The sequence below is a fragment of the Triplophysa rosa genome, linkage group LG9 (genome assembly GCF_024868665.1).
Source record: "Triplophysa rosa linkage group LG9, Trosa_1v2, whole genome shotgun sequence".
In the NCBI taxonomy this organism is placed as follows: domain Eukaryota; kingdom Metazoa; phylum Chordata; class Actinopteri; order Cypriniformes; family Nemacheilidae; genus Triplophysa; species Triplophysa rosa.
The window spans coordinates 7,229,334-7,257,211 of record NC_079898.1 but is presented as its reverse complement, the minus strand read 5'-3'; the positions used below and the strand labels follow the sequence as shown (position 1 = coordinate 7,257,211).

General features: G+C 38.6%; 4 protein-coding genes across 9 annotated transcripts; 2 read left to right on the top strand and 2 right to left on the bottom strand.

Moving 5' to 3' along the window:
• Window positions 1-650: 650 nt before the first annotated feature.
• Window positions 651-5,659, bottom strand: LOC130559034 (zinc finger protein 135). Of its 3 annotated transcripts, none has more exons than XM_057341880.1 (2): window positions 5,568-5,659; window positions 651-3,873 (listed from the first exon to the last, which is right to left on the bottom strand). In XM_057341880.1, the coding sequence occupies exon 2, from the start codon at window positions 3,789-3,791 to the stop codon at window positions 2,397-2,399; it is 1,395 nt and encodes a 464-aa protein (XP_057197863.1). In that variant the 5' UTR covers window positions 3,792-3,873; window positions 5,568-5,659; the 3' UTR covers window positions 651-2,396. The 3 variants fall into 3 exon arrangements, with proteins under 3 accessions (XP_057197863.1, XP_057197864.1, XP_057197866.1); XM_057341881.1 differs by lacking the exon at window positions 5,568-5,659 and adding an exon at window positions 4,651-4,789; XM_057341883.1 differs by lacking the exon at window positions 5,568-5,659 and adding an exon at window positions 4,410-4,644.
• A 755-nt stretch (window positions 5,660-6,414) lies between these two features.
• timm23b (translocase of inner mitochondrial membrane 23 homolog b (yeast)) lies at window positions 6,415-9,989 on the top strand. Its single transcript, XM_057342226.1, has 4 exons — window positions 6,415-6,521; window positions 8,241-8,295; window positions 8,385-8,511; window positions 9,934-9,989. Exons 1-4 carry the CDS (start codon window positions 6,415-6,417, stop codon window positions 9,987-9,989), a joined length of 345 nt encoding a protein of 114 aa, XP_057198209.1.
• A 2,366-nt stretch (window positions 9,990-12,355) lies between these two features.
• On the bottom strand, window positions 12,356-22,469 carry ncoa4 (nuclear receptor coactivator 4). 3 transcript variants are annotated; one of them, XM_057342632.1, is made up of 11 exons: window positions 22,315-22,469; window positions 18,855-19,132; window positions 17,346-17,472; window positions 16,557-16,697; window positions 16,325-16,413; window positions 16,027-16,135; window positions 15,704-15,778; window positions 15,481-15,612; window positions 14,384-15,316; window positions 14,005-14,097; window positions 12,356-13,908 (listed from the first exon to the last, which is right to left on the bottom strand). In XM_057342632.1, the coding sequence occupies exons 2-11, from the start codon at window positions 18,866-18,868 to the stop codon at window positions 13,903-13,905; spliced, it is 1,719 nt and encodes a 572-aa protein (XP_057198615.1). In that variant the 5' UTR covers window positions 18,869-19,132; window positions 22,315-22,469; the 3' UTR covers window positions 12,356-13,902. The 3 variants fall into 3 exon arrangements, with proteins under 3 accessions (XP_057198615.1, XP_057198614.1, XP_057198616.1); XM_057342631.1 differs by having other exon boundaries at window positions 15,704-15,781; window positions 22,315-22,468; XM_057342633.1 differs by lacking the exon at window positions 18,855-19,132 and having other exon boundaries at window positions 15,704-15,781; window positions 22,315-22,468.
• Window positions 22,470-23,446: 977 nt separating this feature from the next.
• yipf3 (Yip1 domain family, member 3) lies at window positions 23,447-27,623 on the top strand. Of its 2 annotated transcripts, XM_057342653.1 has the most exons (9): window positions 23,447-23,704; window positions 23,995-24,204; window positions 24,304-24,410; window positions 24,494-24,539; window positions 24,716-24,808; window positions 24,937-25,068; window positions 25,355-25,468; window positions 25,576-25,699; window positions 26,202-27,623. In XM_057342653.1, the coding sequence occupies exons 1-9, from the start codon at window positions 23,633-23,635 to the stop codon at window positions 26,330-26,332; spliced, it is 1,029 nt and encodes a 342-aa protein (XP_057198636.1). In that variant the 5' UTR covers window positions 23,447-23,632; the 3' UTR covers window positions 26,333-27,623. The 2 variants fall into 2 exon arrangements, with proteins under 2 accessions (XP_057198636.1, XP_057198635.1); XM_057342652.1 differs by having other exon boundaries at window positions 23,995-24,410.
• Window positions 27,624-27,878: the final 255 nt, after the last annotated feature.

Below are 27,878 nucleotides of genomic sequence, written 5' to 3'. Positions count from 1 at the left end.
TGATACAAGATCAGTCTCATCATAACGCAGATTAAAGTGATAGTTCACTCAAAAAAGAAATTCTGTCATCATTTACTCACCTTCGAGTTGTTCTTATTCTGTAAAAATGTTTATATTTATAACCAAACAGTTCTTGGACTTCCTACCATAGTAAGAAAAATGACAATGTCAAAAGTTCCCCAGAACTGTTTTCTGTCCTACATTCTTCAAAATATCTTCTTTTGGGTTTAACGGAACAAAAAATGATAAAGTAATTTTTCCTACTATGGTAGTCAATGGGGTCCAAGAACTGTTTGGTTACAAGCATTCTTGCAAATATCTTTCTCTGTGATCATCAGAACAAAGAAATGGATACAGATTTAGAACAACTCGAAGGTGAGTAAATGCTTTCCCATATAAAGGTCGTGCGCTGCCATCTTTTGGCTGATTTCAGAACTACATGTGAAACAGAAAAAGCACTGCCAGTGTTTTTCTAACATTCAGATAATCATTTATGACAATGGGATGAGCACGTGGGACAATGAATATCTTAGTGACACAGATGAGACACTATATACACCAATTACATCTGGATCTTAATGACAAAAGATTGAATGTTTGGGCTGATCAATGGAGAGACTGACCAAATATTCCAGTATCCAGTACACCAATGATTCTCAAATCAATGATTTATTACAAAAATACAACACAAATAAGCTGTAATCTAATGGCAAACACAACACTAAAACATACATATCTAGTGAAAAAAAGGTCTGCTGCATTGAAACAGCTACAGCAACCAAAAACAACGTTAAATGACAAACTAAATACAAGGAGTGTGGATAGGAGAGGAATCCTTTTTTATCACAGCAAAGAATATAGAGAACAATGGGAATGAAAGATCCATAAAATCGGGGAACATACTTTTACACTTCAAGAACAAAGGAAACATTTCTAATACAATGTCGCTTTTCCTTTTTAATAACAAACATCATTCTGGATGTAACCTGGAGTGTAATCTCTGCTTCACTTGTGCAACTTCACTCCAAAGTCTCATAAACACCGTAAATAGGTTAGTAATTGCAATTCAATTTCAATTCAGACAGTAAATGGTAAGCAAAGGTCCAGGCCTGTATGAACACTGAACAAAAGACTGACTGAATGCTGTTTAATGAACTGAAGTGGTGCATGTGTGCATTGAAAAGCTTTGGTCTTACACTAAGCAGCTGAGGGCACTTGATCAATTTTTCAGAATGCGTGGAAGATATTTCCAAGTTTCGAGGTTTTGTCCAGTGTTGAGGACTACCGTTCCAATTCACCAAACATGTAGTGCTTTTGTCTATAAATACAATAGTGCAATGCTTGTTAAAATATGAAATCCTTTGGCTATTCCATAACTTAGAATTATACAGAAAAATAATTCAGATAGAACTTCTTTTTTTTTGCAACGGCATCTTTTTACACATATACAGAAGTAAAAAGCACACATTTTGTGAGTATGTCCTCGTGTTCGTCAAGTGCACACCGAAATGTACAGTATTTTAAATCTGTACACATTTAATGTCTTACAAGCATCCACTGTATCATCATAAATAAACTTCATGGATATGAATTTCATATTTTGACAAATGATCAGTACCGGGAACAATGTGTCCCGAATCACACAATGGTATCCATCAGTTCCAGACAAACCATAAATGATCAAATCGCCCCAAAACGCTTCAACTTTTAGGTGATCAAACTGCACTCAAACAACTATTGGAACGGTGTTTTAAGGTGAAAAAAGCATCTGTTGGTCTAAGATAATAAGTCACTAAATATTGGGAAATAACTGATTCAGATTGCACACTTAATGGAACGCGGGGCAAGTAAATTGCATATAAAAATGTACTATTACTCCACTATCAATGATCAATTCAACCTTATCTTTGTCCTTGACTACCCACGCTCTCACCTTTGATCAGCCACCCCCCCAAATAAGTCCTTTTTGTCACAGGTCAGTGCACGCACAGAAAATAAATAACATGTGTATTGCCGACGTCAGCTGATTCTTCGTGAATACCCACAAACAGAGAAATAAATAACACAGACTGGCTGGCAAATAATAACCCGGCCATTAAAGTGAATGGAACAAAAAAGGGAATGTAAAAAAAACAAACAAACACATCTTTTACATTAACCAAGGCGATCACTCCACCCTCTAGCCAGAACGCTTGAAATATTACAAGAATATTAGATCGAACTCTTGAGAACACACCACACCGAGATTCTTCGCAAAAAGGGGTCAAGCAAAACCATCAAACACACATCAATAACGATTTTCCTCATCAGCTCGCCCTTGAGCACCATCACCAAATGTCAAGAAAGGTCCAGAAGCCCTGAGTCTGCTGTGCGAGAGTTCCACGCCTCTGTCTGTCTCACTCGGACTCAAAATCCAGCGGGGCCGACTCATCAATGACCAGTTCCTCTTCGCAATGTTTCGGGGACAGCTTGATCCCCATGTGTACCTTCTTATGCCTGGAGAAGCTGGAGGAGTGAACGAAAGTCTTCCCGCACTGCGGGCACTGGTAGAGCTTCCCCGAAGCGTGCGTTTGCTGGTGCTGCTTCAGGTTGGACAGCCGGATGAAGGTCTTCTTGCAGACGTTGCAAGTGTAGCGCTTTTCGTTGGCGTGCATGTGCTCGTGGCGGGAAAGGCTGGTGGTGTGGCTGAAGCGCTTCTCGCACATGCAGCAGGAGTACGGTCGCTCCTCATTCGGCAGGCACAGCCTCTTCTTGCCGCCCTTTTTGCGCTTGTTCTTCTTGCACAGGGTGTAGTAGTTGGGCTTGTCGCGAGAGCACAGCTTCAGGCGGATCTTCAGGTCCGAGGATTTGTTGAGCTCATCTTTGCCCTGCGCGTACGTGCTGAGCAGCTGTCGCACGTGTGCCACCTGGTGCTTGGAAAGGCCGGCGGAGTGGCTGAAGACCCTGTCGCACTGCGGGCACTGGTACTGCTTCTGTCTTTGTCCTGAGGGGCTCGATCTTCTGTTGGTGCCGTGCCTGGATGAGAAAGTGTGTTGGGCCATGATAGGAGTTGGGGGTGGGTCCGGGTACAGCGGCCTGACGGTTTTATCCAGGCCTTTTTTATGGATCAGCCTATGCCGTGACAAACTAGAGCTGTGATTGAATGTCTTGCCGCATATGTTGCACGTGTGCAGTCTCTTGGTTTTGTGGCATTTCTTGTGTATCGCCAAAAGCCGCTTACCGTTGCACCTCACCCCGCACATGTTGCACTGGAGAGACTTTTTGCTGTCTCCTAACTTGCCGAACTCTTTAGAGGAGGACAGGGACGTCCTATCCGAGTGTACGTGCAGATGGCGTGCGAGACTGGACGAATGGCTGTAGGTTTTTCCGCAGATGTGGCAGTTATAGGTTCTGGACCGAGACGCCTCCTTCAGCCAGCATGTATCAGAAACCTGCTCGTCGTGGCACGGCTCACTAATCCCCGGCTCCGTGCCGTCATCCAAGTCCGGCTCGCTCACCACCTCTTCCACGTGCGTCGCGATCAAATCTGGATCTCCGTCGTCGCATTCCGGGAACACGGACTCGTAAGGGACGAAGAACGTCTCTTCCGGATCCAGTTTGACCATCTGATCGGAAGTGAAGCAGGCACCATCTTCCAAATCTTTTTTCACACAGGATATAGTGAATTTGGAGCCCTGCTCGGCCCACTTCACCACGTATTCGATGGGTTGGGTGTCAAGTTCCACTGTGATGAAGTCTGCTCCTAAAACATCCTGCTCGGAGCAGGTCAGCTCGGTCTCTATGTCTTCCATTAGGCCTGATCTTCACGGCCCTTCTGGTTGGAATCTCACTGGGGAGCGTTGACTATCCCAGACTTAATTTACACCTCAAATCCTGGTAGGAAACAAAAATAAAAGTGAGACTCAACAGTACCAGCGATAAAATAAACAACTTGCTTTTTATGTACCATTATCGTATATAATGGAAAAACACCGGCCTGATTAATTTGCCAGTTCTTTGTTTTTATTCATCATAAAACGTTTTTAAAGAATGTTCTTACGAATCTTTCTTAAATTTAGTGAGTGATCTTAAAGAATCAAAAGAATACAGAACATTTAGAAGAATCATTCTTGTATTTATAGACTGTTAAAAACAATCTTTATGACAATGATACAACGCTCACATTTACGGGAAAATCTAATCCATCTTTCTAAAATGAATAGAAATTTCCAAACAGTACCCATATTTAGAGAAGGTTCTGAAGAGTCATTCTGACATTGCAAAGAATCGTGATTGTATGAGGTGAACATCACAAAGACTCTTTTTTATTCAGAGAACATTACAAACAATCTTGATGACATTTAAAGAATTCTGACATATTGAAACGATCTGAAGAATCATTCTAAGAGAACGTTTCAAAGAATCATTACATTTAGAGACGACTCTGAAGATTCATTCTGACATTCTACAGAATCATTCGGACGTTCAGAGAATGTTTATCGCGCGTAATCTGTCAAATCCATCGGAACGCGACAATATGTCGATCGAGGTGTAAAATGAAAGTAGATTCGCGCGAGGTATTTCCTCGTCTGCAGGATGCCGCGATGACTCCCACATCTCCACATATTTCGCGCGTTAACGTCAGTCAGCCTTGTCTATTTATAAACTCACCCCCTCTGAGGTATAAGAACGAGAACCAAAACAATTTGCCCAAATCATCGACAACGAAGGGAAAACAACTAAACAAAAGCGTCACAGTGGTAAACAAAAGCGTTACAGTGGTAAACAGGAAGCACAACTGTGCATGGTACACGGTGCATTGTGGGTAAGGATTGAAGGGGGCTCCATCCGAGCGCGTCGTACTGAAATGTGTCCTTTATACGCATTTAATGTCTCTCGTGGTAAACATCTCCACGTCAGGTTTGAGGTTTTGAAACTAAAATGTAGAAAAGAATTGCTTGTAAATCAATCTGACCTTGCAAGGAGTGGGCGTTCGACCTAACCTGACTGTACACATAACAGTTATATTATGGCTTCGATTCAGTCTCAACCTTCATTAAACTGCACATGCATTCAATAGCACAAACAAAGACAACAGATGTATGTACCACAATCTATAGCCCAGATAGATATGCATACTAACACTTTTGGTTTTACTGCCAAGTGACGTGAAAACTCGCACTTACGGCTGATCGGAGGATATAACATAATCATTAACCATTACAATCTATGGATAATACAAGAGAGACAGTCCAATAAACCTGCAAATCTCCTAATTGTGAGCCAATGGATGTTGCACGTGAAGCAACACTAAAACACCCTCCAGGCAGAACATGATCTAATGAGTCAAAAGTCTTGTTATTGTGATGGTGAGGGAGGACTCGGACAGTGACATATGGTCGGTATGGCCGCATGATCTCAAATGCATTTAAATTCCACAGAACAGCAAACTGAGCGCCAAGCGGTCACACTATCATCTTCCTCTCCCCACCACTGCACTTCATTTGTTGATTTACCAAAGGCGTCCACACTGCAGTCGCTTTGAAATCCGTTAAATCGGTTATAAATATAAAGTATAAAGTAATTACCAAGAATATAATCTGCTGTTTGATCCTTGGAAATCGCTTCTCGCTCCGCCGCACCTCTGTCAGATCATAGCCGGTGTCGTCACGACTGTCAGTTTCGATGTGTTTGGCCTAATGCGGCACTGCGCAGACTGATTGGCCTATGACGAAAACTACCGCGAGAACGACCTGAAAGCAGAACTTTCGACTCGCTCTCGCGGTACTTTGATGTCATAGGCCGATATGTCTGCGCAGCACTGCATAAAATCGAACAGCTATTTTTTTCAGCCGTAGCTCGTTGCCGTGTACATAGAACATAGGGATCGACCTGTGGTATCATTAATGAACGCGGGCATCACTATCCATATGCTTTTGCATCCGGCCATAAATCGTTGGTAATCGCAAAAGCTGTCGCGGTTCTCATTCGATAAAAGCTTCGCGAGCATGATTTAATGTCGGTTTATTCTCACCACGAAGCTGTTTCTTTGTCAATTATAATCATGTTGATCATGTTTTACAGGATGAGAGGTGTTTTGAAAGGGTAGTTTAACCGTTTACTTTACGGAAAACTGGAGGAAATGTTCGTTCATTTCTAGAATCGTTAACATGGGATAAATTCAATAAAAAATCTCTATCTGAAATATAAATACTTTATTAACTGAACAGAACAAAATAGAGAATACATGCAATAATGTCCAAAGGTTCTGCTGTTGAAAACACATTCTCTCATTACGGATTAAATTATAGGCATGACAATTGCAACTACAAACTGAAATAAATTCTTAGTATTTGACAGCCTGTTGTTTACCACAATAGACAATAAGTTGTGAATATGTTACAAATGGCATATTGTGCTGTCAGTCTGTCTGCAATGGTTTTATTTTGGCATAAAGGTGCTGTGTTTGGAGCTGTAAATGGCCTTCGAATGGGCTTGTCTGGCACTAGAAGCATGGCTTGGTCCAAACCTCGCAATGTTCAGTAAGCACTGCACAATGCACATACAATGGTCACAAATTATACTTTAACACAACACTAGATAACACATGTCATAAAATGAAGGAAAAAACTGTTTCTCACATGCACATGCACACATATGGAGTTAGGGATGCAGTCACATTTACACTAAGTGTCTACATGAATAGTCCAATCGGATTGATTCTTGAACAAGGTAAACATGCTGACTAGTGTTAATATGCTTATATAAGTACTTTTCAATGTCATTATTTATTTCATCTTTTATGACATCATGACCACACGGTTTATAAAGCATATAACCAGCAGAGGGCAGTGTTCACCACAGTGTTAACAATGACATTTTATAGAAACAGCGGAAGTATGTTTCCTGGAAAGCTGAGGTCAGGCAACACACAATAGACACATCCCATGTCAGTGACAAAACATTCTCATGAATAGGTAGACACACCAAACCAAGTTGTGATGTCGTGTTTGTTTGGTTTGTTGTGGTAAACCATGTTCCATTAAAATTAGACACGTTCAAATTTCCTTTAAAAGAAACTCATTTCCCCCAATATAATAAAGCAAATGCTTTAGCTGTCATTTGAACTTAAATCAAATGAGTGTGGGGAAATCAAAAAATCATTATGGGATATCTAGAAACCACCGTAGGCTAGCAAATATATGTAATTTCATTACACTGCTTTCTGGAATACTTGATCACCCAGCAGTCTGCTAACCAAGCTACTCTTTCACATAATAAAATAATGAATAAAATCAAATAATAAAACGAATGAAGTATTTTATTCCAACCTCAATATGTAGTTCAGTTACTTATGTAGAAAGTACTCAGTTACTAAGATAGTTTTCTCACTTGTATTAATTGCGTCTGCTTATATTATTCTCATTTTAAGCCATTAAAAACCTTTTCTAGGCCAGTTAATAGTAATGTAATGGATTTACATGATCTCCTGGCTTGTAGGAAAAACTCTTTAAAAAACATAAGCTTATTTCAAAACTGCTGATACAGACAGAAATCTTCCTGACCTTTCAAGATTCCGGTCCACTTCAGTCAGTGTTTGATTTTGCAGCTGTTATCTGGTCAGATTGAATTGTTTGATCAATAACGTTAAGCATAATATGTAAAACAAGTGCTTATTACTAAATATAAATGTCCAGGGATATTCTAGGTATAGACGTTTTCAACCAGAAGGTATTATTTTGTACATTTGTCTGTGTTTGGTCATGTTATGTTTAGGTCTGTAAGTTTTAAGATTGGATGTGGTGGCTGTTTGAAATCAATGGCTCAGAAACATCTGTGTGTACACACCTGTGTGACCCGCAGCATCATGTGCTCAAGGCTGCAGTAACATGCAGATCTTTGCTGATTGTTTGAGTATATTGGGCCAAAGTCCGCTGCACTCCTGCTGTCTGACAAGCAAAACTCACAACTGATTTATGGCATGTTTTGATAATGATGCCCTGTCACACTGTAGTCGCATGTCGTAATGTTCGAGAGGTCAAGGAAAGTTGTTTATGAATGATCCAACCTAAAAGAAAACAGGTGACAATCAGTGTGTGATGGACAAAAATCTGTTGCTTTTATTGGTCAATACACGTCAAGTGTGAATACAAAAACTGTACAAACAACTTCCTGTTTGTTAATAGCCAACATCATTGACTGTGATTTAGGGAAATTGCAAAAATATGTTTAACTCTAAATCTGTGCTCTCTCTAATTCAGAGTCCTGAACATGGTGACCCGCCAAGGTGCCACATGGGCAAACACTTTGGGTTCTGTAGGAGAGTGCCACTCCTCCCATCAAAATCATTCTCAGTTATTTTACTAATTTGAAACAATAGGTAATTTATTCAATATGATTTGTAGTATTATATGTGTTCAGCTCTGCTCTACAGCGTGTTTGGGGTTGTCATAGAGAAGGCGAGAGGGGCAGAGGATGACCTCAACATGATTGTTGCTGGAACCATGACTGGCATCCTCTCCAAATCTCCAGGTAGATCATGTATTTTTCAGACTTAGTTTAGTAGCAAGATCCCCAAAAAATCAGATTTTGTTGTGAAATGATGTGTTTTGTTTAATAGAACTCATATTAGGGGCAGTTTCCCGGACAGGGCTTAAGCCTAGTCCCAGACTAACTTAAATGTTAGAGGTGTCTTAATCGAAAACAACTTGCACTGACATATCTTAAAATATATCAATCCCTTTTCACACAGAGATACTGGAAAAAACACTGAAAATGTGTCCAGGAATTTGCACAAGAACGCAAGGTAGGCTATAGTAAATAGCCTAGGAGATCATGTAAATAGCCCAACGAGATTACGCTAAATATAAGATACTGTAAATATGAAATGTCATATGAAAATAAATAAAAGCAAATTGTTCAGGCATTTATACTTTGTATTTTCGTGTTAATAGTTTTGCTAAAAGTCTTTTCGAGTTTAAACTGAGTTTAGAAGCAGACAACTCTATTCTCGCATCTGAATTTATGTTTGGTGATTATGGCTCTTGCATTCATCCATGATTTAGCTAAAGACGAATAGTATTTTTTTGTTTTCGATTAACTAACGAACATAAATTACTCGCTTAACTATATTTGTTTTCATAGCCAAATCATTTACAATTTATTATAGATGCGTGTCATCAGTAGGCCTACACGGCTTTTACGGCATTGTTTCTGCCTTTTGTTCGCACAGGGCACTTTCGGGGACTGATCCCATTAATGTTACTAGCTCCCCTTTCCGGAATCACTTTTCGGATCAATCCGGGATGCGTTTGCAGAAGGCAATTTTGCAGAATTGCAATTTTATGGCAATTTTATGGGATCAGCGGGCTGTGGGAATGGGGTTTCAGTGGGATTGTTTTGTCTCAAGATGCCCACCAGTGATGTTTTTTTGTAACATATGTTTTTAAAAACGATTTAAATATCCTAATTTAACCAAGGCCTAGTCCTGGTTTAAACTAATCCCTGTCCGGGAAACTGCCCCATAATGCTTAGAAGAGTTTAATGATTGCAACTGGTGGACCTTTTACAAAACATGTAATGAACATTAATACTAACCAAGTAAAAAAAAACATTAAGCAACATTTAAAGTAAAAATTCGCATTAGTCTTATTAACAGACATTATTAATATAATAAATATAAGTATAATATATATTCAAAGTAGTGTTGAGAGTAGATGTTTAAAGAATTAAACTCCTAAAGGGCAGGTAGGGAAAGTCTGTGGTGTTACAGTTCTTATAAGGAAATACAGTGCAGGTGTTTTTTACTACGGCGATGAACCTCTTTCATACAGAAAACAAAGATCACTGGGGTTTTAGAAAATATTCTGATTCCTTGTTAGCTTCCTTGTGTTTAAGAAAACTCCTGCTAGCACATGAAACCACAAATGCATTTCCCATCATACTTTTCTGCAGAGTTCTTAGAAAAGAAGTTCAGGGAAGAATACAGTATGTCGCAGTTCAGCTTCTGAGAAGGCGGTGGTAGGATTCAAAGTCAGATAAGAATTTTTGCCATCAATGCAGTTCGCCGTCTCGCCCGGTATCCAAAGTCTCTCATGTCACTCATAACTTAATTTATCTCACATTTCAATGTCATGTGATGTACAGAGTAGACCATATCCAAACATTTTTACTACATGTGCTGGTGTGGATTAATCCTAATGGTGCTATAAAATCATTCATGGTTACATTTTCACTGTTTTTTTTTTTTGCTTTGTTGTTTTGCATATTTGAGCCATTTTTGTTTTATAGTAACTGTAAATAAGACATGTCATGTGGACTATAACGATAATACTCATAAACCTTAAACTCCCCAACCCTCAAAAAGCATACATTATCATTACTTAAAGAGTTGACACAGAAAGCCCCTTCTACATGTATTGATATGTTATTTGACATTATGGTTAAGTAGGAGGGGTGTGATGGGTGCTCTTCATGCCTCGCATGCACTCATTCAATCATTTTACTACTTATCTATTCTTCACTTGTGGTGGGTGTGGAGACTTCTCTGAGCCCTATCGCTCTTCTCCATGTTGTCGATCAGGGTGAGGGAAATGAAACTGCATCTGTGTGATGCTGCTGACATTTGTGAGCCTATGACTGGACACATTTTGGGTCAAAAGAGTTTTCTTTGGCTCACTTGCCTTTTGATACAAGCCTTTAGTTTTAGACCAGATTGCATTGTTTTTTTTTTCTTTTAAATATTATTAAAAAAAAACAGCTGCCTAAAATTATGCCATGCAATAGATGATTTTGCCTTTGCTATTATGTACTTTATATATATATATACAGTATAGAGATTTTTACATAGATAGATTGTTACATTGAGAGAGTGCAGGAAACAATACCGTTTAGGAGGAATATTTAATGTAAAGCAGTGCATTTAGAGAAACCCACATTAAATCCTGTATACAATGTAACAAATAATACATTATATGTAAAGTTGTAACTTGTTACAACTTAAGCAAGACTGCATATTACGAGCAATATTGTTACATTTAAAAACGTTCAGAATTAGTCGGTTTTAATTTAAATTTAAATTTGATTAAATGAAGCTGCAACAAAAATATCGATTTGGAATTAATAGAACCTTGGTTGTCAACATTACAAAATAATAATAATTCATTGAGCAATGTCTGTTGCCTTAAGCATCTGACAACAGCATGAAAATGTATCATAGACGTTCCCATCACATGATCACTGTTACAATAAACACAACAAAGGTTTTAGTCAACCAGTTTTTGAGCCAATTCAATTCCAACATCACAAGACAAGTCGAAGGACTGTGACAAATTCAACAAAACATTTTTGATTTAGTGTTAATCCCAATTTTGATCCAAGCAGGGACATTATTCAGTTATTTGTCCTTTAAAGATTGCATTTGTATGAAATCTGAAGAAGCACTGAATTATTTCGATAGCGATAAACTCACTTTTTTAATAACTTTGGTAGCTATCAGTGGCACGTTTGCTTGCATTTATTTTTAATGGCTTGATTAACGTGGACCTCATCAAGAGACTGCAACTGCAGTAAATATGTGATTAGATGGAAATCAAATTCATCTGGAGATAAATATGCAGATTTTTCTCTTCTTGCATGTACTGTATGTTTTCGTTGCACACAGTAATGAGTGTTAGTAAGATTCTTTGTTGTGATATTATAAAGGTATAGTAGTACATTAAATACTACTTATGAACATGTCTTTATCCTTCAGTGCACATTTAACTTAATGACGCAACCAGAAGTAGTGTGATAGACCAATTGAATGTACATTTACCAAACTGAATGAAAGTATTTCAAATTAATGTAACTGAAAATAAACCTGTGATATCATAACATTTTTGTGTTTTCTATTTTGGGTGTAAATTAAAGGATGTGTGACCTAGAATGATTACATGGCGGTATATACGTAAACGTAATAATGGCAAACATATTTTTGCATATGAATACAGTACCAACATGTACATTTCTATGACTTTTGGAATACAGTACAAACAATACTTTTTGTTAAATCATCACATTTCTGTTAAGACCACGGAGCCGTGTCGAGCAGTTCTTTGTTCGATGGATGCACTTTTTGGAGCTTCAAAAAATTGCCCCCCATTCACTCCCATTCTACCGCTTGGAAGTAAAGGGATCCGTGGTATTATAACTCTGACTACATTATTCTTCAAGAAGAAAGTCATATTCACTCAGGATTCCTTGAGGGTGAGTAAAACATGGGGACATTTTGATTCATGCCTGAAGTAGTTTTAACTTCTGTTTTAACCAAACATCCTCTTCCTGTCAGCAAAAACTGGCAACAGAAAATAAAACAGTCGTGTTATATAATAAGAAATATATTTTATTTATTAAGAGTTTGTTAACAGAGATCATAGCATTAGACAGAGCTCATGAAAACAATATTTATATGAGGAATACATGTAATCAATGCTGCAGTCCCGAATTAACCAGCAGGTTAAAAGAAAATAATATTTAAAATATTGTGCAGATGATTTCAGTATTTTTTAATTGTTAAATGTGCATTTTATAGCAAATCCTTTACTAAGTGAAAACCTGGTACATGAAATGACAAAATTATAGATGATTTGCAATTTTCTGTCAGCACGAAGCATCATGTTAATCTTTAATACAGCTTTAGATTTTCCAGTAGCCTTTGCTCCTACCGTGCACAGAAACGCTTCACATGTGAACAGTGTTCAGAGACACATCCAAGCTATATCACTGGTTATTTTGCAACGGGTGCAATTTAATACGGACTATAGTGGTATATGGTGAACATATGGTACATATCTGCCTAACACAGAAAACCCACACAGCAAACATACAATACGGCACGCTGCCCATTACGCATTAGAAATAGGCAAACTAAGATGAAATGTTCTTGCTCACAAACGGTGAAGGTGGACTGATTACAAGCATTGCTACACATTCAATGTCAGGCACAAAATATCAGAGTATTGAGGTTTCAAATGCAGATTTAGCAGAAAGACTTTCCTTTCAAAACAAATCTGCTGCACTGAGTCACGTTTGGCCTGTAAACACCAGTGCCACTGACAACTGCATGTTACGCTATATTTAGCTGGTTTCTATTGGTGAATCAACTTTAAGGGACGGTTTCCTGGACAGGGATTAATACTAGACCTAGACTAAAATAAATTTTAGAGCTGTCCAGACTGAAAACAACTTGCACCGACTAGAAAACACATCAGTGCCACTTTGTTTTCTCAAAATGCACACAAGTAATGTTTTTTGTAAGACATGTTTGTAGAAAACTCCTAATTTAACTTGGACCTAGTCCTGGTTTAAAATAATCCCTGTCTGGGAAACCACCCCTAAAAGCGTAAAATCAACTGCATCGGAAAACCAACAAAGAAACTATACATAAAAATTCATATTTTCAGAGGTGTTATGGATGAGGAAAGCACTCAATGCTGTAGAGTACATCTTCCTCCGTATGTGCAGGTGGTGAGTTTTAAAACATGAATACAAAAGCTGTTATAACTGTGCGTGATTAAAATATAGATTTATTTTGTTACTTTCCAAGCCCCTCCCAAAATGCCCCATTGGGAAAAAAAGAATAATTCTGTTTTGTATGTCCCAATCTGGTCCATTTCTTACGATTTTTATATCACACTAGCGAATTGCAATAACACATTGGTCACCACAGCATCACCTGAATTGACTGTATTCTGCCAATAACAAGCAAAATGACAGAAAATTCCCAGCATAAAATCCTCCTTGTATTAGACAAGACCTCTGGCTCACATCACTTTCTATCAGTCTCCAGAAAGAACAAATCAGAGAGATGAGATGCATAAGGAGTCAAATATTGTGCAACAATCAGCCATTAAACAGGAAACGGAAAAAAAAGCAATGGTGTGTTCATATCTGGAAAAAAAGAGAAAATGGTTTCAATGATTATTATTCTGACAATTTACAATTTGTGAGGTTTGGTGTGTTTCATAATATAATATTACTTTTCACCTGTGTGGATGCTTGATGTAGCCACTTCTCTCTGTCCCCACCAAGCTTCATACAGGAAAATAGATCACATACTATGGGCAGACCAAGTCTTTCCTGCAAACAGGAAAAATAATGAATCAACATTTTGTCATCTGACTTTTCTAAAATTAATAAAATGAGGGTTATACACTGTAAGAACAACAACTATTTCAATACAATGAAATATAATCATTTAATGATCTCTAGATATCCGCCTATATACATTACTCTGACATTTGGGAACATATTACTGTATACCATGATGTGGCATAGAAAGGAAATATTTATCTTTTACTAGATAATGTGTATGTATTATACAATATTAAAACATACAAATATGTCAGAGACATCAAAGCCTCACCTGTGCATTCACCCGCTTGCGTAGAAGCCATTTGTCCTCTTCGCCGTCTCGCTCTTTCACATTCTCACTCTCTGGCTTGCTTGGTATCTTCTTTGCTGGCAAAAGCCAATTATCACTATGCAAAGGCTTCATGGGGGAGCTCTCTGGGTCTTTGATGTGCGGGGTCATCCAGGCTGACAGGTCGGGCAGGACAGGAGTCTTGGCACTGTTGCTTGGATGTAGCCAGGCCTCAAGGATGGCCTGAACCTTCTGTTCCTGCTCCTGCTGGTGACAGGAAGCTTTGTTTGTGGTGTTCTTATTGACAGGTACGCCGTTCTTATCTCGGCCTTCTTTCTTGAGGAGCCAAGCGCTCAGGGCCTCTTTTCCACAGCTGTCATCGCACACACATTGAGCATAGCTGGCACAGGTCTCGTTGGCTTTGCAGTGGGTCTCAAGAGGGATGGTCTTCTGAAGCCACATCTCCACCGACTCTGGGTTGGTGGTCGGGGTGGAGGTAGCGGTTGGAGGAGGAGTCTTTAGGCACTTGAGATTCCCAAGGTTCTCGATTTCTACAGCAGCGACGCGCGTGGACCGGCACGAGCCGCAGTCGGACTTCTGGAGCCAATCGGAGGTGGAAAAGCTTTCGTAGAAGGGTTTGATGATCTGTTTGAAGCGCTGTTCATCATCGGAGACTTGGCTGGTCTTATGTTGTTTACTCGGGGTGACGAGCCATTTGTCAAGGGGTTCTTCCTCTGCACCCTTTTCCTGCTGGACCTCCTCTTCAACATCATCCAGATTTAAGTCGCTTTCCTCGATCATCTCAATGGAGAAGGTGGAGCTGCCGCTGCAGGTTCGCTCACGAACGGGTGATTTCTCCTTCACGAGCCATGACTCTAGGTCTTGGAGCTGACCCCAAGCTTTCTGGAAGTCAAAGGAGGGTACCTTTTGATCCTCCTGTATTGAGAAAATAAACCAATGCTAAATGTAAGAAATAAGCACTGTAATCCATATTAAAAACCAACTCCACATTACGAACAGGTCCACTTGTAGCTATAATAAACATTCAAGGTTTGCTTTTAGCAACATTTCCATCATGTCCTCAAGAATAAACAAAATACCTTAGAGTCCTCAGAAGCAAGCAGCCAATCCTGGGGGTTCTTGCTAAACTGGTGTCCTACAGGAGGACTGGTTACCGGGCGGTTCCCTAACAACCACTCAGCCAAAGGTGTGGCCCATTCAGCATCTAATTTCTGAGTAAACGGAAGTAGCTATTTTAATACCAATAACTATTCTGATACAATGAAAAAAAATCACAATTAAGTTAAAATATTAAAAACGAACCTGTCTCTTAACAGAAACTGGGCAGTCCTGGAGAAAACATGATCTCTCAAAAGAGTTGGTGGCCTGTGACATCTCCTGCTAAAGTAGGGGAAGAGCTATGAATGCATGAACTGAGTAGCCTAGACAGTCTATTTATACCAAAGGTATGAGGACACCGTATTTTCACAATTTAAATACACACTGCACAGCAACACTGTGTTCCTGTCAGTCTAAATCACATCAGTCATTCTTTAAAAACATGTCACTCTTGAAATGTACTGTATATCCATCAATGTACATCAACCAAGTCTTAAATGTCCAAATATGCACTAGCTCTCACAAACCTGTGTGGAAATGGTCCCAAAGGATGTGATAGCCTTGCGCAAGTCGCAGACATCTGCTTGGAAGCTCATCTCTGGGGTATCATCAGGAGTCAGATTCAGAGAAGAAAGCCTGGAGAGACGAGACAGAAGCTCTCTAGTTAATCTCCTCCGCCTATCCCAAACCATCATTTACATTCACGTCTGTAAATTATCCCTGAATCTCCATAGAAAAAAAACGTTTCCACAAACAGTAGTTTGGCAAGCTGAAGGAAGTATTCAACGCAAATCTTTCATTTAGAAAAGTTGAGCTGGTTCTTACTTTTCCAGGCAGTTGGTGAGCTGGGTGGCAGGACTGTTACTCTTTGAACTTTCCATTTGATGAATGAGGATGTCAAACTGGCCCTTGAGCTATTTAAAACCATGAAGGGAGAGAGAGAAAAACAAGCATTAAGCAAATTCAACCGTAACACCGCACTGCAGCGAAGATGTAGGTTTCACTTCTCAGAAATAAGAACTACATAAAGGCAGGGCTACAAACAAAGTACACTTACCAAGTGAAGCTGCTGTAGCTGTTGTTGCAAAGCTTCTCCTTTGAGCTGCTCCACCAGATCAACCTGCTCCAGCAGCCAGACCTCACGAGAGCGCAGGATCTCCAGATGTCTACTGATGCAGCTGTGCAGCTGAGACTTCACCTGAAAACAACCAGACACAGCTGTCAATTTTGCTTACTATTTAGTAACACGCATGCCTTCTAGCAGGTGCGATTCGAGTTGGCGGGTCGGGCTTTTATGAGAAGACACTCGGAAGCTTTTAAAACACCAGCGGTGGTTAACAAGTCCCTACCTCTTTAACAATGCCTGCAATGATCTGATGGAAACAAAGTCTCTATTTACCAAAGTCAGAGAAAAATACAGGTGTTGTAAGAGATTATGGGGACTTCCAATTGGGTTTCACAATACAGATTATCTAAATTAGTGTAAATACCTATTTTTAGCTTAGAAGCTATTTAAAAAACAATAGTTCAATTGTGAACACCTCTTCAGGGCAAACATGTTGAGCTGTGGTACAACAATCCTCCATCTCTTCATAGATGACCTCAGTTTAGGTAACAATTATGAATTGTGTCACCAAAACGTGTTTATGTAAAATGGATTTATGTTTGTGAAATAATCAAGCACATAATCTCACATAGTGCACTCATGAACTAGTGCTAAACCCACACCCACTAGAAGTAATGTTTAAAACCGGCACTGAGCTTTGAATTACGCAAAAGTGACATAAAAATAACTGACCTATTGTTAGTTCGAGATATTAATGTCCACACAGCTCTTATGACTCACCTCTCTGGAGTTGCTCTTCAGCTGAACTTCAGCTTTCATGACCCCGGCAATGGCCTCTTCTAACTGGGCGCGGGCCTGAATACACTGCCGGAGGAAAGTTTTCTCTCTCTGCCCTGCTTGTGACATGCTGCGTACAAACAAAAACACATCAGCTGACATAGTCCCATTGTCACTATTCTCAAGGCACTGTTTAAACCAGTGGTTCTCAAACTTTTTTGTTGTAAAGCCCCCTTTTGTGCAGGGTGCATCGCTTTGTGCCCCCCGAATAAAGACTTATAATCTTAAACTTCAGTTATACAATGCTGCAACATCAACTTATTTTTCTGATGTTTGACTGCATAAAATCTATGATAAATTTATATATTTCATAAAATGCCACAAAATCTGCGCCCCCCCCAGATCCATCTTGGGGCCCCCATAGCACCCAGTCTGAGAACCACTGGTTTAAAACAACACCGTAAAAAGTCAAATATGGCATTCGGTCTTTAATAAAACATCTTCAGCATCTAGATCCAGGATTTATTTCTGTTATTCCAGTCGCGCTAAAACACCTAATCACTAGATTAGGTGTATAAGATACACTGCTGATTAATAAAGTAAGCTTTAATATTTCATTATCAAGTAACTGTTTAATAAATAGTGCTTAACTGCACACAATGGCAATATTTGTCAAGTGTCAGTTTGACATAAACAAAGGGTTGCTGTCATATGTAAACCTGCAGTGTTTTTCTGACTCACAGGTTTCACATATCCCAGTGTTACTAATGTGACATTCCCACCAAAGTTAGAACAACACGTGAAGTGTAATATAATATACAGCTGACAGCATCTGAAGGGCAAGAAACTATGATTCCTGGAGCCACCCTTCAACAGAACTTGTCTTAGTGAAGAGAACATCATGACTTGGATCTTTATTTGATAACCTTCATTTAGATGCAACGTTAAGGTTTACATAATGCCATCTAAAATACCTAAAACAAGTATTTTTTAACAGTATCTTACAGCATTCAGGTACACAGAACACAACGGCAGTCTGTCCACAGCTCTAGAGCTTTCTATCCTGACCTCAACCATACATCACAAACTAGAGCAATTACAGCAGATTCATTTAACAAAGCCCCCTTTCACACAAATATTAATGTAATAGTATTATCTGAAGTACATTACATTGCATGGCTTGCATGAAAAACGCAATGGTCCAAAACTATGTTTTTAGGGCATTAGAAATAATAAATAATGACTATGGTCTAAAGTACTAGAACATCAAAGCCATCAGTTTACGTAAAGACACGTTTAAATATAATACCAAAATAAGCTCAGGTTAATTTATTTTACCTTTCAGAGGGTAACAATAACAAAACAAACATTTAATGTCAAAAATGACGCCATTAAAATAGGTTTTTAAGATGTTTTTCCAAACACAAAGCCATTTCACAGACATAAAGCAAAGACACCGGCAGCGATCACTTCCGTTTCCTTTAATTCTAACAAAGCACGTTCTGTTCCTACCTCGTCTTGTCCATCAAGCGATATACAATAGCGGTCGAGTTATAATCCAAATGTGTCGTTTCGTTTACTGTCAAAAAATGAAAGTCTTGTTGTTCTCACGATTTCTCAGAGCAGTCCTCTTTCCACGACCCCCTCTACGTCATCATACACGCAGGCACTTCTGCCCACAGATATCTACAGGCTGCGGCGCCGACTCATTCCGCACGTACACCGGCAATGGGGCCAGTGTGAGGGGACGCGCAACGTACGACTCAGCTGATTGGAGTAGACTCAATGACCTAAAAAAAGACACAGATAGCTTACGGGCACTGAGCACTCTGCCTTGATGGTAACTTTTGTACTTTACAAAGCAGCAAAAATGAGGAATAACGAATTGAAACTGATTTTGTTTGTGAACGTCTTTAAAATAACTTCTGCTATCACTGGCATCAAGCTCAAGTGTGTAAAGGATGTCAATGTCAAAAAGCCATGTGTAAAATGTAAAACAGCTAATCTTAGTTTATTATTTATTGTTGTACAATTTACGTCATCTCACAAAATGACACTAAACTCAAGTAGGTAGGCCAACACAAATCATAGCATTTGTCATAGCATTGCATAATTGCCAGTTCAAATCAAGATAAGGACCGGGGCAATTCCATATTAGGGGTGGGCACTGGGCCGATACCAGTTTTTCCTTTACGATCCGATTCCAAAACCTGAATTGTAAGTATCGCCCGATACCGATACGATACTAGTCCTGCTTTTTCCTGATCAGTGTAGAATTGCATGTATTTTATTGTAATGAACAAAACTATAACGTATTATGAAAGTTGACTGAACATAATGATATTTGCTTTATAATTTAGTGCAATCTTTTTTTTCAAAGTAAAAACACCCGCATTCTACCAGCGCATTCTGGGAGCTGGATGACGCGTTTCATTCATTCTATAATTTACACGTACTGTGCGCATCCCGGGCGCAGAAATGATGCGCTTAATACATCCGCATTGATGTGCTTAAAGCAGCGGGTACTCTTGACTTTCCGCATCCGTGTACGTCTCGCGCACAAACGCATCCGCTCAGCTTCTTGAGCAAACTCATCACGGATTAAAGAGTACATAACTAGGGATTTTTAAGGTCCTACTTTGGTTTATGGAGTGTCCAACAACAAGTTTATGTACATAGAAGGTGTAAAAACACTATTATTTTGTAATAATAGGTAATTATTCTTACCTTACTTCTTGACTGACTCTCAAATGACTCGTTCCACGATTCATCTGTCTAATCCCCTTCTTTCCGCTAGCCTAGTCTGATGTGATTGGTCAGATGGTCTAGTCTGCTGTGACTGGTCTACCGTGAATGAGGCTCACGAGCTACAGTGTTTGGAGGAGAAGAGTGAAGTTTTCGTGGGCAGTCCTAGCTAAACGTAGGTGGGGACTATATGCAGTGACGTAAATCCGTGGTGGTTCGCGAATCGGACTAGGGACGACTTGTTTGCGTGATTCACTTTTTTCGACTCCCTTTTTCGACTCCCTTTTTTCCAAACCAATAACTTTGTTATTCATTCACCTTTGGATTTACAACTTGGCAGACTGCTTACTTTCAAACACGGCAACATTACACACTGCATGAAATTAGGGCTGTCACGATTATGAAATTTGATTGACGATTAATTGCCTAATAAATCATTGCGATTGTGACGATTAATTGTCTGTTTTAGGGCTTTGACGATTATGACGATGAATTGTCTGTTTTTGAGCTTTGACATTTAATTCTCATACATTTTTTATTCAGCGATTGAAACAACCATATTGTTCTGAATACAAGACTATGTTTTTTTCTTGGAAATACATCGGAAAAAATTGGGTCATCATATATTTAAGGTTTAGGCTTTTACCTGTCAATAATACAACCACCAAATACTTGTAAATTAAGTCAATTGATCAGGTGTGAATTGAAGCCACCATTAAAATACTATCAGTCATAGAAAATCTTCTAGTCTGTTTTTTTTCTCACTTGCAAGACTACAATAAAATTTTACTTGTGTGTTAATGAAATTTTGGTAGACTGGTTTTCATACTAAGATTTGCTTAAATAATATTAAATTGTACTGCAGGTAATTTGTATATGTTTTAGTTTTTTTTTTAAGTGATTGTGTTGTGTTGGTACATTTTACAAGTATTACCATGCTTTAGTAACAATATATTAACTAAAATATGCAATATGCAGATGCACTACAGCTCCCCCTAGTGTCTTCTATAGAGATGTGCAATAATTGCGATGATCTGAAACCATCGCGATGAGGTCAAACAATCGCGATGAGACGATTATTTAATAATCGTGACAGCCCTACATGAAATGTCATTTTCATGATCTCATATTATACTCTTTAAGCGAGGACGTCCGAGTTTGACACATGCGCAGTACAAATGAGTATGTGTGCTCAACCAGACCGTCAGAGGGCAGCGCTGAGTCGCGTCATTCACAGACCCACTGCAAATTAATGATAGAGGAAGTCTATTTGCCATTGCAAACAATCCGAGCAAACAGCAAGACAACAAGAACAACAACCAAAACCGTATGGAGAAGGATATGCTTCTAACTAAGCTTACTGTTCTTTGTTTCAGCGTGTTGGTTTTGTAATATTTCTTTTTCGACAGGCACACTGCACACTTTATGTGTGTGTTTTGCCCCTAGTGGACTAGTGCACTTTTCTCGCGCATGCGCTGTTGTACGCGTCACGTCCGCGCGGTCTCAAAAAATGGGTCACTCAAAAGTAACAAAAGTAGCTGTCATTTTTATGTCAGCATGCCATAAAATTCCTATCTGAAAGTAAAACACACACACACACATATATATATATATGTACTATATATTTCTTATGTTGTTAGTACTAAAAATGCAAGTTTCCAAAACGAAATCTCTATAGATATTATTGATGTACAACTTTATGACGTAATTATTTAATCACTTTACAAGGCCGTTTATGCAATAATACTTTCCAAAGCTTGATAGAGCGATTACGCAAATCTTACATTGCGTGCAAAATTTGTATGGTTCATTAATTCATTAATTAGTTCATGAAACATGGTTCATTAATTATACAGTTTGTAAAAAGTACAACTAAACAAAAACTGTACACGTGAAACGGACACTGAAAACATCTCCTAAATGTCGCAAGTCTGTAGCCCCCTTTATAACACACTGCAACAAACCCATCACTACCCTACATTTCAATTCGTAAAAAAATCTTTCTAATTGAAAGAATTACATGAAAACGTTCTTTATACTTAAAACTCGACTTTATGGTTCTCAACATACAACAACAACACCAATGAAGAAAGTCTGATTATAAAGACACAGGGCTCGTGCACCTCTGACCCAGATTCACATTCCAACGCCCCGTCGCTACATTAGTTAGCAGTGATGTTATAGCTCCAAAAACACGTATCATTACAAAGTACGGATATGTACATACCTGCACTCCTGCTGTAGTAACTTTTACGTCAATTAACATACAAGTAAAAGGAATTAATAAATTATATCCTTGAGGAGATGTGTTTAATCCCCTCAAGCGGTAAAATACCCGCAAGGCTAATGTCAAAGAGCCAGATGAGCCAGCGCGTCATGTGACGTCACGTTCTCGCGATACTGTCTGTCTCCTCGTTCTCTATGTTGTCTTGACTGAAATGGTGCTACCGTCTAGTGGCGAATAAATAATCAAAACGACTACAAGCCCTTGGCTTACATAAAAATGTACTAAAATACCCCCAAACAATTTGTTTAATTATGCACAATAAAACAAACATTTCGCATTGGGCAACGGTACAGGACAACATAATGTGACAATATGCATTATTTGAACATTTGTGGTGTAATAAATATAGAACATAGTTAACTTGGATTATGAAAGAGATTGATCATTCCTAGCATCTACGTAGCTAACAGTAGGCACAAACTGCTTCATTGGGCAACCATTTCCCTATATTTTATATATTTTAATTTTACCCAGTTATGAAACATTTAGAAATCTGAGGTTTTATCCCATCATTGTATGTGTTCAAATAATAATTCATGCTAAAAATATTGTGCCAAATAGAAAATGTTTTAATCATAAAGGCGTGTCATATCATATTATATTATATTCATTTGTAATAACAAAAAACTGTTACGTGAAACCATGTGAGGGGAAAAGATATGATGTAACTGAGAATAAAAAAGCCTGTGGTGACCAGACACCAGTACAAACAGATGGATTTAACACTGTTTACATGTTGTATGCTTTGTTGTTGTTGCTGATGATTATGTTCTGTTTATAAGAATGTTATTGATATTATTTAAAATGAAATTAACTAGTTTTATTGTTAAAAGACGTGAGGTGAAAGTTTTTTGTGTTAAATATTTTAATCACATGACTTTTATTTTAAAATGTGTGCCCCATGTTGATTTTAACATTTTAAAACAATGTTTATTGTACTGTTATACATGGATACCTAATAAATATAATAAACTTGTTTTAATACTTATTGTGGCAAATAAAATATTATTAAAATATTGTGTGATTTTTTTTTCAAAAACACGGAAGTTTAGCGGAACTTGCGTCAGAATATGTAGTCACATGTCAAATCCTGTGCTAGCGTTGTACAGCTGGCAAAACAATCCTAAAAAAATCGCAAAAATCGAGTGTTTACATCAAAGGACAATGAGCACAACAATACAGGTTTAGGTTGTATCATTTTCATTGATAGTCTCAAAGCTAACGTCTCTGCGCGGTTTGTTCCCGTTAACGCTAAACAATGTCGGAACCTCAAGGAAGTAAAAACACGAATACGGAACCATGGGGTGGATTTGATGACAACATTATCCAGGTAATTTAACTAAACTAGTCCTTAATTGTATCATTGATATGAGCATAACATCTGAAATACGTATATTGTTCTCCTTAATGAGCTTTTGGTTGGCCTAACCTGGTGCATAGGTAGCTTACAGGTACTCAACAATAGGTAATACTATGGTTATAGTACTGAATAATGACCTCATTCGATTTCACGTGGCGCTTCAGTTTATTTAAAAAAATGTGATGATGTAACCCATCCTCAATTATCAAAACGTTTGTCTGAGCTACTTTAAACCAGGACTTGTTGAACTTTAACCCCAGGGCAGTAACTCTGCAGTGATAGACATGGAGAATATGGACGACACCTCTGGATCCAGCTTTGAGGATATGGGGGAGATGCATCAGTCCATGAAGGAGGAGGAGGCGGTGGCAGCCGAGGCAGAAGCTACGGAGGAGGACACTGGAGAAGATGGAGAGTTCCTCGGCATGAAGGGCTTGAAGGGACAGTTGGGCAGACAGGTTGCTGATGAGGTGAGATGGAAAGAGGGACACATGTCGTCCAGAGATAGAATGTATGTGCCTAAAAGGAGCATTTCACTGATAATCTGTGTATCTGTTTTATCCACACAGGTATGGCAGGCAGGGAAGCGTCAGGCCTCGAAAGCTTTCAACCTGTATGGTAATATTGACATCCTCAGACCGTACTTTGATGTGGAGCCTATTCAAGTCAGAAGCCGGTGAGGTGCACGTGTTTTTAGCAATGTTTTCACAAAATTGGCCAAAACATTACCACTGATTCTTAGACATGGTTCATCCACAGGTTGATTGAATCTTTGATACCCGTCCGAGTGATCAACTTTCCACAGGTGAGGCTGCTTGTCAGAGCTGATCAACTGAAAGATTGTCACATTTATGTAGAGGTGCTCTTCTTTAAGAGGCCACATGCTTGCAGGGTTTTATGATACGCGTTTTGTTTTGATTAATGTTATGATATTATGTAGCTTCATAAAGCAACATAACTTTTTGCTCCATCTAAATTCAGAAAGTTGCTGGAGAACTGTATGGACCACTGATGCTGGTGTTCACAATGGTGGCCATTCTGCTTCATGGCATGAAGACATCAGACACTGTCATCGTAAGCCAAACACATTCTAACATTCCACAGATTTGTCTGTCAACAAAATGTCATCCCTTATGTTAATGTTGAGTGTGAACCATATTTCTGCTCATCAGACGTGTGTGTTTCTTTATTTCTTGAAACAGAGAGAGGGCACCCTGATGGGCACTGCCATTGGAACCTGTTTTGGATACTGGTTGGGAGTCTCCTCCTTCATCTACTTCATTGCGTACATTTGCAATGCTCAGATTACTATGCTGCAGATGTTGTCTTTGCTAGTAAGTACCCTGATCAGAGTGTATGACGGAGAAATACCCATAATCCAATGCTGCATAGAGCATTGTTGTGGTCTTGTGTTGTAAAGAACGAGGGGTCTGAGTTCACCTCAATTCTGAAAGAAAGAGAAACTGTCCACTTGCATCGTAAACACCAAAAACACTGAGATTTGTTACTTTAACACTCTGTCATTCCCCTTTGTTAAGGTTTTAACAATGTGAAGATGAATGAACGACTAAATTTGAGCTTTTAGTTGAGGAGTGCCTCATTATTATATTATGTTTTCAGGGTTATGGTCTCTTTGGCCACTGTGTGGTCCTTTTCATCACCTACAACGTCCACTTCCACTCGCTCTTCTACCTTCTTTGGCTGGCTATTGGAGGGCTCTCTACACTCCGCATGGTAAATAAAGGCCAAATTTACCTTTAATGTTTTTATTTATTAAAATAGTCAAATACTGTCACGTATCTGTATAATCTCAGTATCATGGTAATGTGTCTTTCTCTCAGGTGGCTGTGCTGATCTCCCGTACCGTTGGTCAGACTCCTCGGCTCATCTTGTGTGGCACCCTGGCTGCTCTGCACATGCTCTTTCTGCTCTACTTGCACTTTGCTTACCATAAGATGGTTGAAGGTGAGATATGAGGAGAACGTGCTGTACTGCCACCAATATAAAGAATGATATTTAATCAATAATTATAGTACCGTAATTATCTGTCCAGAAGCAGAGAAGTGACATAAATACCCAAGGCTACTTTGTCTGTACCTCTGCTAGACGAAATTCAATTAACTAAATGAATGGAATAAGTTAAGTTATATTAAGTGTGCTAATCCCTTAGAGCAAAAATATAATGGAAGAGCAGGTACATGAGAATATCTTCTTGGCATTATTGTGACCTTTAGTAATTGAGTTTCCTAACTTGAATCTAATTTTAGACACATTGAACACTAGTGTGTTTTCAGTCCTTTCTATCCTCAGACCATCAGCTGTAAAATGAGGCCAGTTTGAAAATGTTCACGTGTCTGAAACACGGTCCAGTAAACGTGCAATAGGTTTTTTAGATCTTTCAGTTTAGCAGCGAGTCGTTTTTCTTTTTATTGGAAATTAATGGACAGTCTTTTGCTTGTGTCTGCAGGTATTCTGGATACCTTGGAAGGACCCAACATTCCTCCCATTCAGAGAGTGGCCAGAGATGTTTCCGTTGTTGCAAACACTGTTGTAAATGCCACCATAAAGACTATAGCTGCAATTGTTCAGACACAGTGATTATATATTTGGGTGGTCACACAGGCCAGTGTGAGTTTAGTGTGTGTATGTATGGTCAGGACACGTTCTATAGAGCACCATTTAAATCTTAAAAAGATCCCGGTACTGTCAAAGTGATCTTAAGGGATACGTTTAGTTCAAGATGACTTGTGTGGATCATATTATTACGAGACAGCCGTTTTGACAGGCCGTCCACGTCACTTTACACTTGTCTTAAATCATTTTTGTTGCGAAGGTTTTACAGGCCTACTAATGTTAGACGGTTTATTCAGATTATGGATAAAACTATTTATCTCATCAACAAGAAAGACTTTCTTTAAGATGCTAATACTAATGACATAAAAGATCCTTCCAAATGTTTCTGCCATTATTCGCAGCTGGATACTCGGTGAAAGATCTCTTGCATAAACGGAGCTCTTTCCAGTCGATTGTCCACACAGTTTCAGTTACAGCAAATGACATGACACAACACTTGTTCTGTTTTTAGATCTTGTTGCTTAAGTTCTTTTGTTCACAGTTGAAGAGGAGGTCAGTGTATAGATGGAGAACTGTAATGATATTTTATTTGAGGATGAGAAAAGTCTTTGGTGCATGAGATCTTTTTTCTTATTCATTTTTTAAGCAGCCATTGTCTCTGGTTGAGGGTTAGAAGTGCTCTCTCGTTATGCTATCGTTTTCATGTGATCTTCCTATTTAAAAGGTTCGTGTAAAGAGAAAATAGAGGAATTAAAGCTCATGTTGTGCTTATTTATGGCATTATGGCCTGTATTTGTATGGTAAAGGGAGTTATTGATGCATGTTTATTACATTAACGTTAATTTTGTTCTGTAATGCCTTTAAAAATAAGATTTCAAGGTTTTCATAGACACATAACCCATGTTGGTCTATGTCATACAAAACAATCACAATAGCGCACATAGAAGACATAATGTTTGTGTTTTTAAAATCATATAAGGGTGAATAAATGGCATAATTTTCCAGACAGCTTTCATTCCTAATTAGGTTTGTTCAATATAAGTGCAATGGTCAGGTGAGTTAAGGTGAGCTACATTAGGAATTAACTGTGTTTGTTTCGTTCTGGGTTCACATTTCCAGCTCTCACTAAGTCTGTCACAAAGATATGGCCATGCAACCAGACACGCTGTGGGTACAATTGGTTATACTATCCACCTGCAAATCCTGTTGCTGAGGAAAAGACAGGTGACATTGACATAATGCATTATTTACAAGTCTCATAGTTATCTTGGACAATGTGCGAATTTATTGGTTTAAGTAAAGCTTTTTACTTTGATGAGTTGTGCGGACTAAATCATGTTAATAATTACATCAACAATTATTAATATTGTGTGTCATTTCAACTTAAATATCTGTGTTCATTTGTTTGAAATATTGTTTTAAACAAATGAACACGGATATCTTTAAAAAAAAAAAGATGTTGACCTCCACATCTTTTTTTAATGGACAATACATTATTCATGGGCTTTTTTATGGTGGGAGTGTTCAATTGCATTTTTTGTAGCCAATAAATGCAGATAAAAACATTGAC